This window comes from Tympanuchus pallidicinctus, unplaced genomic scaffold (genome assembly GCF_026119805.1).
Source record: "Tympanuchus pallidicinctus isolate F22 unplaced genomic scaffold, pur_lepc_1.0 scaffold18, whole genome shotgun sequence".
Lineage (NCBI taxonomy): Eukaryota > Metazoa > Chordata > Aves > Galliformes > Phasianidae > Tympanuchus > Tympanuchus pallidicinctus.
This window is the reverse complement of record NW_026294699.1, coordinates 7,901,910-7,918,190: the sequence shown is the minus strand read 5'-3', so window position 1 is coordinate 7,918,190 and position 16,281 is coordinate 7,901,910. Positions and strand designations below refer to the sequence as shown.

Below are 16,281 nucleotides of genomic sequence, written 5' to 3'. Positions count from 1 at the left end.
CAGCCCAGGAAGTGGAAGGCCTGCTGTAAAAACTTGTGGCCAAGCAGAGTGGCAGAGTGGGTGAGGTGAAGCTTTTGCCACAAAAAGCCATATGCCAACAGCACTGCTCTGATCTTGGTGCACCAAGAAGGCAGAAGGGATGTGCTGATAGATGTTGGCCCTAAATGGGTGTGATAGGTACTTCTGGAGGGAGAGACCTGTGTATGGGCTTCCAAAGGAGCCTGAGCACTCTGAGGAGGGTGGTGTGGATGCTCCATCAAAGAAATCACTATTTCCTGCAGGCTGAATGTCTGCCAGCAGGTTCCAGCACAGCAAAGCAACCAAGGAGAGAGCTCTGGGTACGTTCTGCATGGTTTAGATGAGGGTGATGGATCTGAGCAGAGCTGTAGGTTTCTGTTCCAGATGGTCATGGTGAGTTGACAGGCGCAGTCATTCCTGTTTCTGCTTACCACTGTGTATCTGGTGATTTCCTAAGAGAAGACACAAGGCTGTGAGTTCTCCCCTCCATGTGAGCAAGACACACAGTCACAGCGCTGTGAAGGTAAGCCCTTTTCCTTAGGCAGGAGCCAAAGCAACATCTGCTACAGCCTTCATGCAGAACGGGGTCAGGCTGAGATGCGTACTGGGGAGAATAAGAGGCTGAGCCCACTCCTGGTGGCTATAAAGAGATAATAAGGGAAGAGGGAGTGCGGAGGGCAGTGTTGTGGGGGTCTGTGTGGGTGGCACTCAGCATTCCCCACAATGAAAGCAATGCACTCCCTCCTCTGTGCAGCATCCTGTGTGAGCTCGCAGGCTCCAGCTGTGGGGCTCTGTTGTTTTTCAGCCTGCCGCTTTGCTGACTAACACCTCCGCTTTCTGCCAGGCTCATTCATATTTTAACCCATTTCCTGAGCTTTGAGGTGGTTTCTTCTATTGCTTTTCCCTCCAGTAGAACGCAGTCACTCAGTTCTCAGCTGTTCTCCTGTCATGGTTGACTCATTCCTTATGGTAATACGTGATTGTCTCCCTCTTAAATGTCACCAGAATTGTTTTTAGAATCGTTATGCCTGGTCTGTGTCTTGGAGCCAACCAAGGAGGGGGGAGCCGGGAGCCAGACCACCTCCCTGCCTGCACTCTGATGGTTGCTGCTGCCTCTTGGTCCCAGAGTCTGTTTGGAGACAGGTGTTAGCAGAATAAAGCAGTATTGAGCTGTCGGATGTGGTCCATAAAGTACTATTTAGTTAGGTTTAACCACTTAACGACTTGCCACCAGTGCCTCATCCACTCATTCTACCAACCCCACTAAGTGACTTGCATGACCTTTTAGATCTAAGCCCTAGAAGTTTGCTTTATCTGCTCTCCCACCTTGTTTTCACATAAAAGTAAGATAAAAGAGCAATACAGTAATAAATGATGTGTGGGAGCCTGGACCTGAATTCATTGCCTCCTCTGTGCTCACCACATCCTTCTGTCAGTAATACTGATACAGTGATGACGTCAACCACCGCCTATTGCTGTGTATTCCAATACAGCACGGCTCCTGGTGCGCACACCGGGCGTTTTTCTCGCTCAGTGCTGATGAGAGCCACCTGCTCTCCATCTCCCACATGCAGTGTCTGCGGTCCCAGTAACCGTTTAGCCAGGCCAGTCCGGCTGGGGGAGAGCTGAAGGGCTGACATGGACAGCTGAAAGGACGGGGCAAGGTAATGTCCGTGTTCCCATCAATTTTCCCTGCTGCCAGTTTGCTCCTGCTTGATACCTGTGCCCTCACTGTAAATCTTTCCCTTTGCTGATGTGGCCCTTGTCATTCCCCATGTCATTCACGTCGCCTCATACTGGGCAGCCGGAGTAGCCTGATGCCTCTCTGTTTCTTTGGGCAGTGTGATTAGGTAGCTGTGTATGTTGCTAATGAAGATTTCGAGAAGAAAACTTTCTTTTGCTTCTAGCTGGTGGCCTGAGAGACTTCTGCAGACCTTCCACTCTTTTTACTTGGATGTAACTGGAGCTTTTGTTTTCTCATGCTTGGAAATATCAGGAATAATAAGCAAAATAGTCTTAAAATTCTGTGTACTGGTCTCATCTCCTCTTCAATGATGTATTTTAAAACATTGCAGAGTCATTTATAGGTGTGCATATAGATGAATGGATAATCACCTTTTATTAAGAACAGCCAGGTTGGATGGGGCCCTGGGCTGCCTAATCTAATGGGTAGCAACCCTGCCCATGGCAGAGGGTTGGAACAATCTGATCTGTAAGATCCCCTCCAACCTAAGCTGTTCTGTGTTTAATGTGATGCCATGATTATCACAAAGGGGTGGAAGGGGCTTCTCTAATACAAAATAGGGAGTAAGTTTCTGCCTCTGCTCATTGCCTACTGCCATTTTGCCCTCTGCTCAGAAGTGAACAATCTCACAAGCAGGGAACTGTCCCTATTCTGCTCCTTTGCTCTTATCCAGAAATCTTCCATCTGAATTGCTTTGTTTTACAATAACCTTTCTCCAGTGTGTAATAACACCAGCTAATGTTGCTATAAAACTACTTGGGCTTTGTTGCTTTGACTTTATCTTGTTCAATCTTTCCTGTTCTCTGAGTAGAAAAGAAATAAAGAAGAAATAACAGACCAGTAAGCAACAAAGGCTTCCCTCTCATTGCTTTGCCTCTGTTGGCAGCATGAAGGAAAGCAGAACGACAGCAGTGTTGTGGCTGCAAAACACTCAGGGCACTGCTAGTTGAATTCTGAAACAAGCAGTGAGTCTGCAGAGCTCTCTGGGAGTCCAACCCTTCCTGCCTTGGCTGAAGAAGAAGCAGCAAGCAGCCTGCTTCTGCTTGCAGAGAGACCAAGGCTGTGGTGTGTGGCAAAGCAGTGACATTGAGGTTGGGCTTGTGCAGCAGGGCACAGCTCTGAGGGATCAGTGCAGCTCCTGAGCCAGCACTGGGCTGCACTCAGGGAGAGGACACGAAGGCCTGAGGTGGCACAGCTTTGTTCTGGGCCTAGTGATATCTAGGCTTCAGCGTACAACTCATTTGGTACAGCTCTTCTATTAAATGTGCTGCAAGGAACAGAGCTTGTGATAAGATATTGCAAGCAGATGCTGCAATGTGAGGAGGCTTCCCATCTGCAGGGGACTGTTCCCATGGGGCAGTTAGGTGAGTGTGGTTTGGATGGTGTGATGAGGGGTGCCTTACTCAGAGAAGGAGGAGTTCAGAGAAGAGTTGGGGAAGGGTAAACGAGAGCCCAGGTGTTGCTCAGTAGTGGGCTGTGCCGTAGTTATCAGGGACTGGTGGTAATGACAAGAGTCACAGAGAATATTTGGAGAACTGGAGAAAGAGCTTCTGTCCTGCTGCTCACAGCAGGCAAGGGAGACAAGCAGGGTGCCTGGGCTCCTTGGTGAGCTGGAGCAGCTGCTTTTCTGTGTCTGCAAGGGAGTGAGGGCAGCAGCAGCACAACTGCTCCCGCTGCAGAGCTGAGGTGCTGCTGCCAGCTCCGGAGTGAGCCCTGCTGATCTCATCTGGACACTGCAGAGCCTTGAGAGCGAGTCTCAGATCTCACGTGGGTTTGCAGGGGCTTTTTGGTGGCTGCTAAATTTATTTTGCTTTCATTATTTGAGTAAACTTGGAAATTTTTAAACATCGTGAGTATTCCCCAAGTGGGAGAGGTGTTGCTGGTGTTCTCTCTGATGGGCACCTGGTTGTTCGCTTCTTCCACATCATTTTCACAGGTGCCTTGCTGCAAACCAGGGCCAAGTTTTGCAGGGTTCTGGCACTTGTTGCTTGCAAGCATGGCTTGCAGTCAGCAGAGGGGCTCCTGCGGGGTCAGTCACTGAAGGTGTAGCAGTCATCTGCATTTGGTGTTGTTTCCTCATTTTGTTACACACATCTTGCTGTACCCTTCTCTGAAGACCTTCCTTTCCTGTAGGTTCTTTTCACCAAAGTGCATCAGGACAGTCTTTTCCTGAAGAGTGCTATGCATTATTATTCTTGTGACAGATGGGAGACTGTTCTTTGTTTTACTCTTCCTGGCTCTGTGGAGTCCCTTAGCTGGATGTCCCTTGCTTATTCAACTATACAGAGTCCAAATCAGTGAGTTCTCACAGGTACTACCCATACAGACCCACACTGACATTCAGACTTGTTTATTGGACTAATGCACTCTAGAGAGGTTTAAGCCACGACAATGTCGCTTCTATTTGCAAGACATTTCTGATTGCAGGAAGTTGATGAAGGAAAAAATGAGTTAGCATTTAACCAAGTGTCTTCCTGTTGCATGGATAGGCTGAGGCTGCAGGCACTTTTCCGCTTGCTCTGAGCAAATGCTGCTGGCAAAGAGCAGAAATGTCACTCATCTGTATAATGGCCATAGGCCCCCCACCCCAAACCCTTAGCTCATGGGAGGGATGTATGAAGGAAAGCTGAGATGCCTTGCCCAAATTAAGCAGTTCGCTTTTAGACATGTTAATGAAGGCTTGATTAATTCCACTTTAACCTCGAACACACATGAGCAGATGGCTGAGCTGAACCCCTCATTGTACAGCTTTTTTGCTTTTTTTCAGGACATCCAATCAGAACCAAAATGAGGAACAAACTATGGCTCCAGAGTATTTCCTTCTTCCTTTTATTCCAGTACAGTAAGTTCACAAACACGTATTCCTGGCTGTACACAAGGCTTGCCTTCCTGGTCATTGACACAGGCTCTGCAGGGCTGTACACAAGAGTGCCACAGGGCAATAAGCACAAGACAGATAGTAGTGGAGAGGGTTCCACGGGGAGGGGAGGTGAAGAACAGGCAAGAGAGGGAGCAGAGCTGGGCAGATCTCAACCAAGTTGCAGAGTGGCATCAACAGGGATGGGATGCTGCAGAGACAGTTATTGCCTTGCACTGAAATGGCTCCTGGTGACATAGGGGTAGGATTCCTCCCCAAAACTTTTGCTATCGGGAACGTTCTGGTGGCTGATAGCTGGATATACAGCATACAGCACAGTTGGAAGCCAACCGGACACTGGAGTGATGTCTCCCAGTCTGAACCCCTTTGCTCAGGTCTGCACTGTGCAGATGACCACTGCCACTTCCCTTGCTGGTTCTTATCTGCTGCTGCTGGACAGAAAAAGGTGGCAACAAGAGCATCTGCACAGAACGGGCGCGAGCTCAGCATTTCACACGCTGATCTAGGCAGAGCCCTGGAATTAGTGAAAGAGGTGAATTCAGAGTTGTATCTTCTGCCATACTGTGATGTCAGTATTGTGAATTTTGAGTAACATGAGGAATTAAGTGTACTAACTTCTTTAGTAGTTAGTTTAGCAGTTAGACCAGGCTGGATCTTACTGTTAGAAGTAAAATCCTTTGATCTTTTCTTCTGAAGCTGCCAGGGATAGAATTCATCCTGAAGTCGATTGGGTTCATCTAACCTTTTATTACTCCCTTACCAGTAAAAATTTGACCTCTTCTTCAATTTGTTAAAAAATTCTTGCAGAGATAATTGTGCAGACAGCCAAGGAGAAGTAGACTTTTTGACCAATATCATAATAGCATAGAAGAATGATAATTAGCAGTGCTTATTAATTTATAAATAGTTTCTGCCCTTTCTAAAAGAAAGCAGGGGTAACAGCTCTCTTTTTCTGGAAGAGCAAAGTTATTCTAATGAAGAAAAAGTATCTTGTTTGGGACCAAAGCAAGAAATGCATGCCCTGGGGGCTCAGGGCAGCCTGCTGAGGACACAGAATCAAGAGCTAAGATTGAAATGAAACAAAATGAAATTAATGAAAATTTCAGAACAGAATTCTGAAGTCAGAGTGAGAGGAAAAAGTCAAACTGAAACAAAATAACAGCCACGTAATTTGAATAATGCAATGTGTAGTAAAGCACATGGACACAATTTGGAGACAGAGGCTGCTGCAAGAATCCCCACACTTCTTTTTCTGCCACCTTCCTGCTTCACTGGAGGTCTTGCACAGGCATCTGAGTGCTGAAATAGACCGTGCCATGCTCAGAGTGATAGGGTGTTGTATGGCACATCTGCAGAAGCTCTTTTTACTTCTCAGCCTCTGAGAACTGTTAAAAGAGTAAATGCTGTTTTGTGGCCACTTGTAAGTGTGCTCATTTTCCTAATGACAACACTATGATCTCCATAATTGCCTCTCAGGTTCTCATCAGAAGTCTGTTTCAGTTTAAGTGATCAATAAATTCAGGCATCAGAATTACTTATGGAAATAATAGTGGGAAAGTTGCAATACCTTTTTGTCAACATTTGATGCAGTCTATTCCAAGTCTCTGGAGCTGGATATGAAAATCATTGATGCTGCAGATACCAAACTGTAGAAAATTTTAAGCTGAGAGAATGGTAAAGAAAGAATTACTAAATTACCAATTTTTAATGTGCCAAGAGCCACGAATCTTAGGTTGTGATCGTGTGAGAGAGGGCAGAGAGACGTTTGAAAATTCAGCCCCGGTTTGGGCACATTCTGGTATTTCTGTACATCATCTGCTGCTGCAGCATTCCCAGTAGGTTTTTCTTTATCACTGATGGCTGCCAGGGGTTCACCTCCCTTTGGAGGTGGAATATTCCTGTGCTCCAGGACTGGAGGCTTTCTGAGCCTGGTGCAGGGCAGTCTGTTCTCTTTGGATGCAGCAGGACTCCCAAGGGCTGTGTGTTGATACCAAGTTCTGCTTGCTGCAGCATGGAAGCTGGTATTGTGTTTTCTCTCTCCAAACCTGCAGCCGCATGTCGTGAAAACCTCACTTGTTTTGTGGACTATGTGCAGACCCTGTCCTGCCTCCTGAGGAATGACCTGGGTGCCAGTTCATACAATATCACTGCTACATGGTATGTCTTAATAGAACACAGTTTTTATTGCAATCTGTTTTGTTACAGTGACAGATCAGTCCAACTAGTTTATGTGATAGAAGTGGACTACTTTCTTTGGTGTTTGTTTTTTTTTTTAATGGTTTCAGGGTTGATGAGGACGATCCAGAAAACACTGTGGCAGCCTGCAGTCTCCTGGAATTGTCCAGGAGCACCAACCACACAGAATACATTTGTACTGTGGACATGACTGAGCTGCTGGCAGACATCAAAGTCCAGGTGGATGTCACAGAGATAGCTGACAGGCAGCATGTGATTTCCAGAAGTTTTTATATGAGAGAAAACAGTAAGTACAAAAATGATGGGCTCGATATATGTTGTTTAAGCTTGTCTCAATTTGCCAGGATAGAGTCTGGGCAGGGAATGAGCAAGACAACCAAGGGTGGGGAGCTGTGTTCAGTGTGCACTCCTCTGGGCAGGACAGTGGGATCCTATTGTTGCCATTATAAACTGCAGAACACCTCATGACTGTGCCTGAGCTGAAAGTCACCCAACTGTGCAAGTGACTATGACTAAAGGAGACCTCCTGTGTGATGAACAGAACAAAGAACTCTGCTTTCCTCATCTCCCAGGAGCTAGCTGCCCTCGTGCTATTTTCCCTGGTTCCTGAGATGATAAGGAATTGCAGAGATGGGCAACAGAGTCAGGGACAGAAGGCATTCAGAGCACCAGATGTCACAGTGCTGCCTGCGCAGGAGTTTGTGCTGTGCAGAGCTGCACCTCCCAGGGCACTTCTGGCCCCTCTGTGTTCTGCCTTCCTCATACTGCGCTCTCTTGCATCTGCACTGATGTCGTGAAGAGTAACACTGTTGTGTCTTCACCCCCAGTCAGACCACAGCCTCCATTCAATCTGACTGCTGTGTTCACAGAAGGTTACAATATTTCTTGGGAAACCATCTACCAGAACCCTCTTTTCTACTTTCTGAATGAGGAGCTGGAATATCAGCTGCGTTATAAGAGAGGGGCTGACACCTGGGAGGTAAGTGAGATATTGGCTTACCATCAAGTACCAGCAAAGAGAGGACCAGCCCTAGCAGGACAGGAGCACTGGTGTGGAAGAAGGGTTCTTGAGGTTTTGAAAAAGACTCTATTTTGCTTGCTTGGACTAAGAACAAGCAAAACTATAAAAAGAATTGAGAAGCAGAAGCTGTTAGAAAAGTACAAGGTTCTGTGGGGAAGAGAGGTAGATCATTTGCTTCTCCTGTTCTGCTTTGAAGAATCCCCCAGGGCCTGAGGCAGCTGCTGAGCAGCCAGAGTATAGCCCACAGAAACAACATGACAGCAGAGGGGATTCCTTTGCGGGGCTCCAAGTGAGGGTAAGGTGAGAGCACTCTACTCACTGACTACTTGATGTGTAATTATTTACAGACTCAGAAGATTAAGTCTGTCCACGAAGACAAACGGACACTGGTGATCCTACCATGGGAACTCCAGGGGAACACTGAGTATGAATTCCAAGTGAGAGCCAGACCCCGAGAAGACACTGGCTACTATGGATTTTGGAGTGAGTGGAGCTCCCGGCTGACACTGAAAACCAGCCCTGCTGGTACGTTCTGTTAGCTCTCCCTGTCCTTCCAGTTTGCCCAGTGTCAGAGAATGCTACCAGAAATCTACTGAAATCTAATTCATTAGAACAAAAGCTAGATAGTCTGGTAAAGGCAGGCGTTTGGCTTGCTTATGGGTCCATGAACTCTAGGCAGGAGAACTGGGCCCAGGAGCAGGGAGCTGACCTGCCCCAAGCACATCAGCTGCCAGCTGCCCTGTGGCATTGCTGCAGCAGTGATGCACAGCTCCTTTCATTGCTGAATCCTCTCTGACCAACTTCACCCATACCTGACCTCATGGACAGGGGCTGGTCCCCACGTAACAGCCTCAGAGTCTCTAAGAGAAAGTCTGGGGTAAAATCTCAGGGTCTTCTTTCTGCTGCTTATTGACCACGGTCAAAGTGCAAGGTGAGTCTGAATGACCTTGTCTCTTTCTCCAGCCGTGACACAGAGAGCAGGCATGGAGTGGATGCTGTTCTTTATTGTTGCCATGGTGATCACTGCCTCAATCACAACCTTTCTGGCCAAGCAACAGAGGTAAGAGCCCATAGGGAAGCTGGACTTAAATGCCCCTTATTTGTTCTGCTAAAAATGGGGTGTTCACATGCAGCCTTCTTTGCATATTGTGCCTTCAGGCATAGATACAGCTGTGGCCTTGTGAGGGCCAGCAAAGTATATGTCAGCTGGTGTAATGTCAAGAGTGCCTTGCTTTTCTTTGTCAGCTCTGATGCCTCTCAATAGGCTGGGTGGAAGAGAACACTGTGCACAGGGACTGAGCAGAGGCCTCCAGGCTCCTGAACTGTTTTTCCTGGTCCTGTCCATGGTCTGGAGATGCCCAAATGGGAGCAGGCATGGCTTGCTGCCCCTTTTCAAGGTGGTGCAAGTCACTCAGTGCAAGCCTGGGGCCTCTCCCCTCTTGCAGAGAGACAGTGTGCTTAACCCCAAGATCTTTCTTTTTTTTCTTTTCCAGCTTGTGGAAGAAGATCGCTTGCATCCCAGATCCATCTGCCTTTTTCAAACCACTTTACCTGATGTATAATGGAGATTTCAAGGTATAAATGAACTACATAAGTGAGTGAAGCTTATGATAGACTCATAAAATAACCTAGATTGAAAAGGACCACAACGATGATCTCATTCCAACCCCCTGCTATGTGCAGGGTCACCAACCACTAGACGAGGCTGCCCAGAATCACCTGCAGCCTGACAAAAGTAAACTAAGAGGCCCCACATTATTTCCTGGGCAAGGGATTCTCATTAGTACAGTAAGTGAGAGAACATCTCAAGGGAATGCTGCATGGGTACAGACAAGGATCAGAGACCTCCAGTATGTTTTCTGTACTGTAATGGTCTTTATGCCTGTGCTGCTCATGTCTTGTAAATGCTGTCTTAGTGATGAGCTGAGCTCATATTTGAACTGTGAAGTTTCTAGTTGTGAAGGGAATGGACAAAGCAATATCAGGACTGCAATCTCATGCTGCAATCTCATGCTGCCATCAAGGATTTGGACTGTAGGCTTTGCTGTAGGCCACATCTCCCAGTCCAGCCTCTGCAGTAACACAGGGTCAACATTAATCTTTGCAGTTCTCTCTGGAGAGTCACTTGTGCAGACAACATATAGATATATCACCCTGGAACGATGGCTAGAATTCTGGGGAGAAATAGCTGCTGTGTCACAGCACTGTATGTGCAGCTGCCTCCTCCATGAGGAAGTATCTTTGTAAAGTGAGCAACTTTGCCTAGCCCTCATTAATTACCTTCTCTTTTAACATCAGTCAGACTTGCTCACCTGACAAAGCATCTTGCAAAACCCACAGGGTTTTCAGGATTTGTCAAGATTAAAAAGTAAAGAACACTGAGTATCCATAGACTTTGCATTAAGCTGAAGAGAACCCCCAATGCCATTGCAAAACTGTGAAAGTGCTGGCACTGAACTGCAGTGATCACTGCCTCTTTCTGAATGAGTTCCTTTTGTTCCTGCTGGCTGGTAGCGCTGCTCATAGGCGCTTCAGTGTCTGCTTTTTGTTTCTGCTTTTCTTAGACCCTCTGCAAGAGAGTTGCCAGCAGGGCCCTGACGACCATCGTGTCCTTTCCTGGTGCTGTGTGGATGATGTGTGCAGTTGGGTTAAATGGCAAATTTTGCACGGGCACCACTTAAGCTGAAGACTACAGCAGTTGTTTCTTTTCTTTCCTGCCTTCCCCTTTCAGTCCTATCACAGCTTCCCTTATCTGCATGCCAGGGGTACTCGCATCTCCTTGTGGTCCTTTCTCAGGAAAGGAGCCAGGACTAGGTGAGCCCAGTGTGGGAATTCCTAAAAGTTAAGGGATGGCACTCATAGTGGAAGTGAAACCAGCCTGTCATGCGCAGAGCCGTGCTCTTGTCAGAGAATCTTGTGGCTTCACCCTGTTCGATGGGACTGATGCTACTGCTGGTTTCTAATCTGCTTGGTCAGTGCTTCTGGGAAGGAATGAGTGTCAGTTACAGTGTTGCTAAAGCTCAGTTCTGAGAAAGTTAATAAATTTGCAGAATAAAGCAGCACACGAGATTCAGAAACTGACAGCGTCAAGAGGATGTGGTGACCTCACTAATATGTGAACAGTCATCATTATCATCATCATTATCAGCAGGCAGAAAAACAATCAATTAAGGCTTGTTCAACTGCATCTTGCCTGCACCAAAGCAAGTGCTCAGGAAACATCTGTAAATAATGACAGTAGCAATGCTTGCACAGAGCAGACCTGGGTTGGACAGGAAGCAGTGAAAACATTAGAGAACTGTTAAGACAGAAAAGGAGAAGGGAAAGCAGAGGAACATTGTTTACCACTTAGTGTATGTGGGTTCTTATGTTTATGTTGGGTGGGAACGTGTAAACGCGTGTCAAGAGGGCATAGGAAATATTCTGCCTGCTCAGTTCTGAGGAGGGAGTTTCCTGCTGTTCCCTCAAATAGCCTGTTGCATGCACAGCTTTAACACTAAGCTCTTTGCAGCTTAGGTTAAGAATAATTTGGAATAATTAGGTACTTCCTGCAGTAGTGAAGTTTCTACACTTGGTGTCAGTGTATCACAAGATGATCTCTTCCTAAAAGCAAGGGCTGCTCTGAAACAAATGCCTCCTGTTTAATATGTTGACCCATGATGGCAGAGGTTGAACCTTCCCATCAAAATCCTGTTACACGTTGTTGCTGTGTGACAGATGGCAGCAGAGTGTGTGTGCTGTAATGCTAGTGGTGGTATGGAAGGACAAGATCCAATGTGAGACACCTTCCAGTCATCCCAGTGTTATTTGCACCAAGCAATAGCTACAGCTCTTTGATGCCTGCAGCCCCTGCCCTGTCCATCTTTCTTGTCGCTGTGAGAGAAAGGACTAGTTTTGGGCATGGTAAAGATGATCTTCACAGAAGATCAGGTCAAGCCTTGCCATGAGCAGCTAAGATGAGGGAAGTGACAGAACAGGCCTATGTGTGTGCTGGCTGCAGATGTTGCATGTAAAGAAACTGACTTTGCTTCCAGAGAGAAACAGTGTCCCAGAGAAGGGTGCAGGGCAGACATGGTGGCTTAGGGGGGATACCTCTGGCTGATAAACTGGGAATGCTGCTATGGGCAGTGGCAGCTTCTTTGGTTGGTTTATGTTGTTTTTTGTCTGTTTCAGCATGAGGAAAACTGCAAAGCCATGCAAATCTCTTAGAGGTGATTAATTTTGTTTATGTGAGCTATTTTTTCTGCACTGCCTGTTCCTTGTAATAACTGCATCTCATACCCTACCACTTTAGGGGAGTCGGTGATATTACAGATCAGTGGTGCCTCTGAAAACATAAAATCTTCAGTCGCCTCTGTAGAAACTCACACTTGACAATACTAACCTCTCTCTCTCTGTTTGTGTTTTCATGCAGAAGTGGGTTGGTACATCCCATATGAAAATGACCATTGATTTATTTGAATGGGAAATAGTCCCTTCAGAAGTCCTAGAAGTTTTCAGCATGCGTCCTTCCAACTGCACCTCACAGGAGGAGATAAAGGAGTTGAAAAATGATCTGCCTTGCAAGCCTTGTGTGTCCTGCCTGACCGCCCCAGTCCAAGACAGCCTCCTGTCAGGTGTGAACAGCAGCAGTGTGACTCAGGACCGCTCATATGGACATTTGTCCATTGACACTGTGACAGTGGCTGATGAATTTACACCTTGTAACTGCCAGTGCAACTGTAACCGCATGTACAGGGAACAAAAGCATAATAGTGATGAAGATAGTGCTGGAGAAAATGGTTACCCCAAGGTTAACATTGATGATGAAGACAGAAGGCCATCCAGTGCCTTGCATCTGTCTGACGTGAGCTCACAGGACAAAATTCTGGCCTCAGGCTCTATGTCCACAGGTCACCTGAGGACTGCAGGTGCCCCAGGCCACCAGAAAGTTGAAGAGGCTGTGGAAGGAGGGATGGGGAGCATCTTAGAAGCCCTCTGCTTGCATCCTAATCCGTGGGATTTGGAAAATCCAGCTTCTCTACCTTCTCCTGATGGTGAAAGTGTGTCCTACAGTGAAGGATCCTGTGACTTTTTCCCACGCAGTGCAAGGCCTGGTGACAGTTACCCCATGATCTGCCTAGATTTGGACACTATTGACAGCGGCTTTGTGGACTCGGACTGCGGGAGTCCAGTTGACTGTGACTTTGAGCAAAATAGCCAGACCAACTGTGGGTCCGTTTCTCTTGAGCAGGAGGGAGAGGACTTTCCGCGGAGCTATGTCAAGCAGTGGATCTCCTGCCATGCTGACAGCCCTGCCAGCGGGACTCAGACAAACTGAGGAGTTGATTTTGTTCTGCAGAGTAGAGGGCCTTTCCCATCCTGTGCCAGAAGCAAAGTGTTGCCCAAATTCAGAAGGAAAAGCAGAGTTTACTCTGTGTAAGCTGTACTACATACAATGGAGAACAGTTACATCCATAGAGATATAGGTCTATTTCTACTGCCACTCATTCTGTCCACATTGTATCAAACCCGGCATGATTAATTTTCTTTCAGCATTCTTTGTCAAACCCTTATATAATGACTACAGACTTTAATTTTTCACAACAAGAAAAAACAACTGTACCTTTAAAATCACTCTTTAGCTTACATAGATTTGATTTGTTTTTATTTTTTATTTTTTAAAGTAAGCTTGTAAATAGTAGAGAACTTTAAAGGGTTTTTCCCTGGCATTCTCTTATGACTGGAGTTGGATGTACATGGAATCTTCTAAGCGTATCTAATGGCAAGCATGTTTGTTACATTAAAGTTCCCTTACCCTATTCTAACAACAGGTGTTACTTTTCCAACCACTCCCCTCTGTACATGCAGCTGTAAAGTTTGTATTAAGTATTAATTACATCCATTCCCCGTCCATGGGGTATAATCAAAAACATTTCTCATCATCAGGGAATGGCGTATCCAAGAGACAAATCATACCTCAGGTTTTAGAGGAGGCTTGCCTTTGCAGATAGAGTCTATAAATTAAAAATCTTCAAAACGTAATTCTAGAGAAACTCCTTCTGCTTGGGCTTCCTACTGATCCTGCACCTCTCCACACGTTTTCCAAGCATATTAACTATAGTGCTGAGTAGCTATTAGAATTATGCAGAAATTTCAGGAATGTTGTACCACCTGGATGTGCCTGCAGCTCTGTCTCCTGTCTTGGACTTTGCTGCAGCTCACAGGTCAGCAGCACAGAGCTTCACCAGTCTCTGCTAGCTCATACAGCCTACAACGAAAGTGGCATTTACACTGCATCTGTGATTGTTTTCTCCACATATCTCTGCCTGTTTTGTTTAGGATAACTGTCTTAAAAAGTTAATATGATACTGATACTGAATGTGAACACCTCACATCTTATCTAGGCACAGTGCTACTAACCCAAGAAGCACTTGGGTGCTGATTGTACAGTAAGAGAACCTGTGTCATTAACAATCTGTTCCTGTGATACCAATAAACACTCTTCCTTCTCCCCAAGCTTTTACTCCAGACTTTCAGCAACCCCACAGCTCCCTGTAGTGGTTTTGCTCTGATGGCCAGCTGAGCTCCACGCTTCTCTCTCACTCCCCCTCCTCAAAGAATCAGGAGTAGAAAACAGGATGAAATAAGGACAGAGAAATCGCTCTCCAATTGCTGTCACAGACAGCACACTCCCTTAACAAGAGGGAGCTTTGCAATGAAGAGAAGCTGTTTCTTTTACAGGTGAGTGCTGTGGGAGATTTTTCTACGCATCCACAGCCCTTATTTGATTACTTATAGCAGCAGTGCTGCCAGTCGTGCTCATGTTGAGCCTACGTGGGTTAGCTTGTTTGCCTGTACTGTTTTTACTGCCTCGAGATATCCCATAGCTCTGGACTTCTTGCGTACAAAGTGATTGATATCAGTGAGTTAGGTTCCTTCTCTCCTTTTTTTCTGTTTTGACGTCTTCTGTGGCTGTGCTGCAAGAACCCTTCATGTCCTCAGCGAGGCAGCAGAGGAGCGAGTCAGCTCTGCTTCCTCGTTGGAGAGATGCGTTCCTCGCAGTGTCCTGCAAGCTCTGCTGTGTCTGTGCAAATGCGCACTGGGCAGAAGCACCGCTGATGGTCTGTCTGTAACTGCCTCCTACAGACACATCATACAGCTGTTTGCTCTTCTAAAATGACCTCGTGGTAATTGGCCAAGGCTGCTGTGGGGAGGAGGGGGATCTCACCCATCTTTCTGGGCCCTTTCACATCTCAGTTCTATATGTTCCATGCTTCTGATAACATCATTGACCCCAAAACTGCTGGAGGAGAGGTTTCTATCATTGCTACACGATCTGAAGCCACACATCTGGTACAAGGTGGTGTTTCACAGCTCTGTTGGACTGAAGCTGCCTCTGGTCACTCAAAGAGGCAGAGAGGAGATTGTATGGCATGTGGCACAAGGATTGAAAACAGGAGGTACAGTCCCCATTAAAGCAAGCTGTAAGAGAGAAGCTTGGCCAAAGAGTTGTTGTCCAAAGTGTTGTTGACACAGCACTGTGGATGTGGAGGTATTTGATGGGTTGGTGTGGATTGTTTGCTTTTGTGAGGCTTCTAGCAGCAAACTTTACAAATGTCCCTGACCTAACAGTGTTTACTTTGAAAAAGACATTTTTCCCAAGGATTCCTTTGGCCACACTGGTTGCAAGCCCACATTTTGTTGATTTTCTGGGAGGCTTCTTCCAAATTCAAACGTCTGTAAAAGGTTTAATTCCACCCTCGACAGTATTCAAAATGATCAGGGACGTGAAAGTGCACTTAAGATATTGCTGACTTGTGTGCTTAGCCTGGGGGACATAACAGAGCCCTCTCACTGTGGATGAGCAGAGGAAAGTGGTCTTGAGCCACAGAATGTCCAGGCTACAGAAATGGTACCAGGCTATTGCACTGACCATCTATTCCAATACATGTTGAACTCCTGTACTGACTTTTCTGCCATCTCTGAAGGCAAACAAGTCAAAACTGCGCAGCTGGAGCATCCTTACCCTGTCCTAAAGCAACAGGCTGGAAGATGCAGGGTTACAATGCGTCTCTATCAGAGACAAGATGTTGTCTGTTGTAGCAGGCAATCTACGCCTGTCCCGACAGCTCTGAGGCAGCAGGTGCTATTTGCTCTTCCAAAAGGTTGCTTGCATTTTAAGGCTTTTTCTGTTTCTGCTCACATTTAGGGTTGTTGTAATGATAAGAAGTGTAAAATATATTTGGATGGGTAACCATGGGACTGGTAGAAGTTATACTTGGTGGGGAAGACCTGAGAGCAACTACTTGGAGAATCACCATCACCCTAACTGCATTACCAGTTTGGAAATATGTGTCTCCAGTTCCACATTGCCCTGTCTCTTGGTCCGTGAAGCTCACAATGAGAGACTGTTATTCAACCCATCTTCTCTTCCCCTTCTTT

General features: G+C 46.4%; 1 protein-coding gene across 6 annotated transcripts; it reads left to right on the top strand.

Annotated features, from left to right (window-relative positions):
* Positions 1–451: 451 nt before the first annotated feature.
* On the top strand, positions 452–14,355 carry IL21R (interleukin 21 receptor). Of its 6 annotated transcripts, none has more exons than XM_052680190.1 (9): positions 452–541; positions 4,530–4,604; positions 6,651–6,797; positions 6,926–7,122; positions 7,664–7,815; positions 8,205–8,382; positions 8,821–8,917; positions 9,351–9,432; positions 12,272–14,355. In XM_052680190.1, the coding sequence occupies exons 2-9, from the start codon at positions 4,564–4,566 to the stop codon at positions 13,175–13,177; spliced, it is 1,800 nt and encodes a 599-aa protein (XP_052536150.1). In that variant the 5' UTR covers positions 452–541; positions 4,530–4,563; the 3' UTR covers positions 13,178–14,355. The 6 variants fall into 6 exon arrangements, with proteins under 6 accessions (XP_052536150.1, XP_052536152.1, XP_052536153.1 ...); XM_052680192.1 differs by having other exon boundaries at positions 453–541; positions 6,692–6,797; XM_052680193.1 differs by lacking the exon at positions 452–541 and adding an exon at positions 1,197–1,682 and having other exon boundaries at positions 7,706–7,815.
* The last annotated feature ends 1,926 nt before the right edge of the window (positions 14,356–16,281 follow it).

Bases quoted from the DNA above. Each gene is read 5' to 3' on its own strand.
- IL21R (XM_052680190.1), top strand. From the start codon at position 4,564: ATGGCTCCAGAGTATTTCCTTCTTCCTTTTATTCCAGTACA. The intron at 7,123-7,663 runs GTAAGTACAAAA...CTTCACCCCCAG, and splicing joins TTTTTATATGAGAGAAAACA to TCAGACCACAGCCTCCATTC. The intron at 7,816-8,204 runs GTAAGTGAGATA...AATTATTTACAG, and splicing joins GAGGGGCTGACACCTGGGAG to ACTCAGAAGATTAAGTCTGT.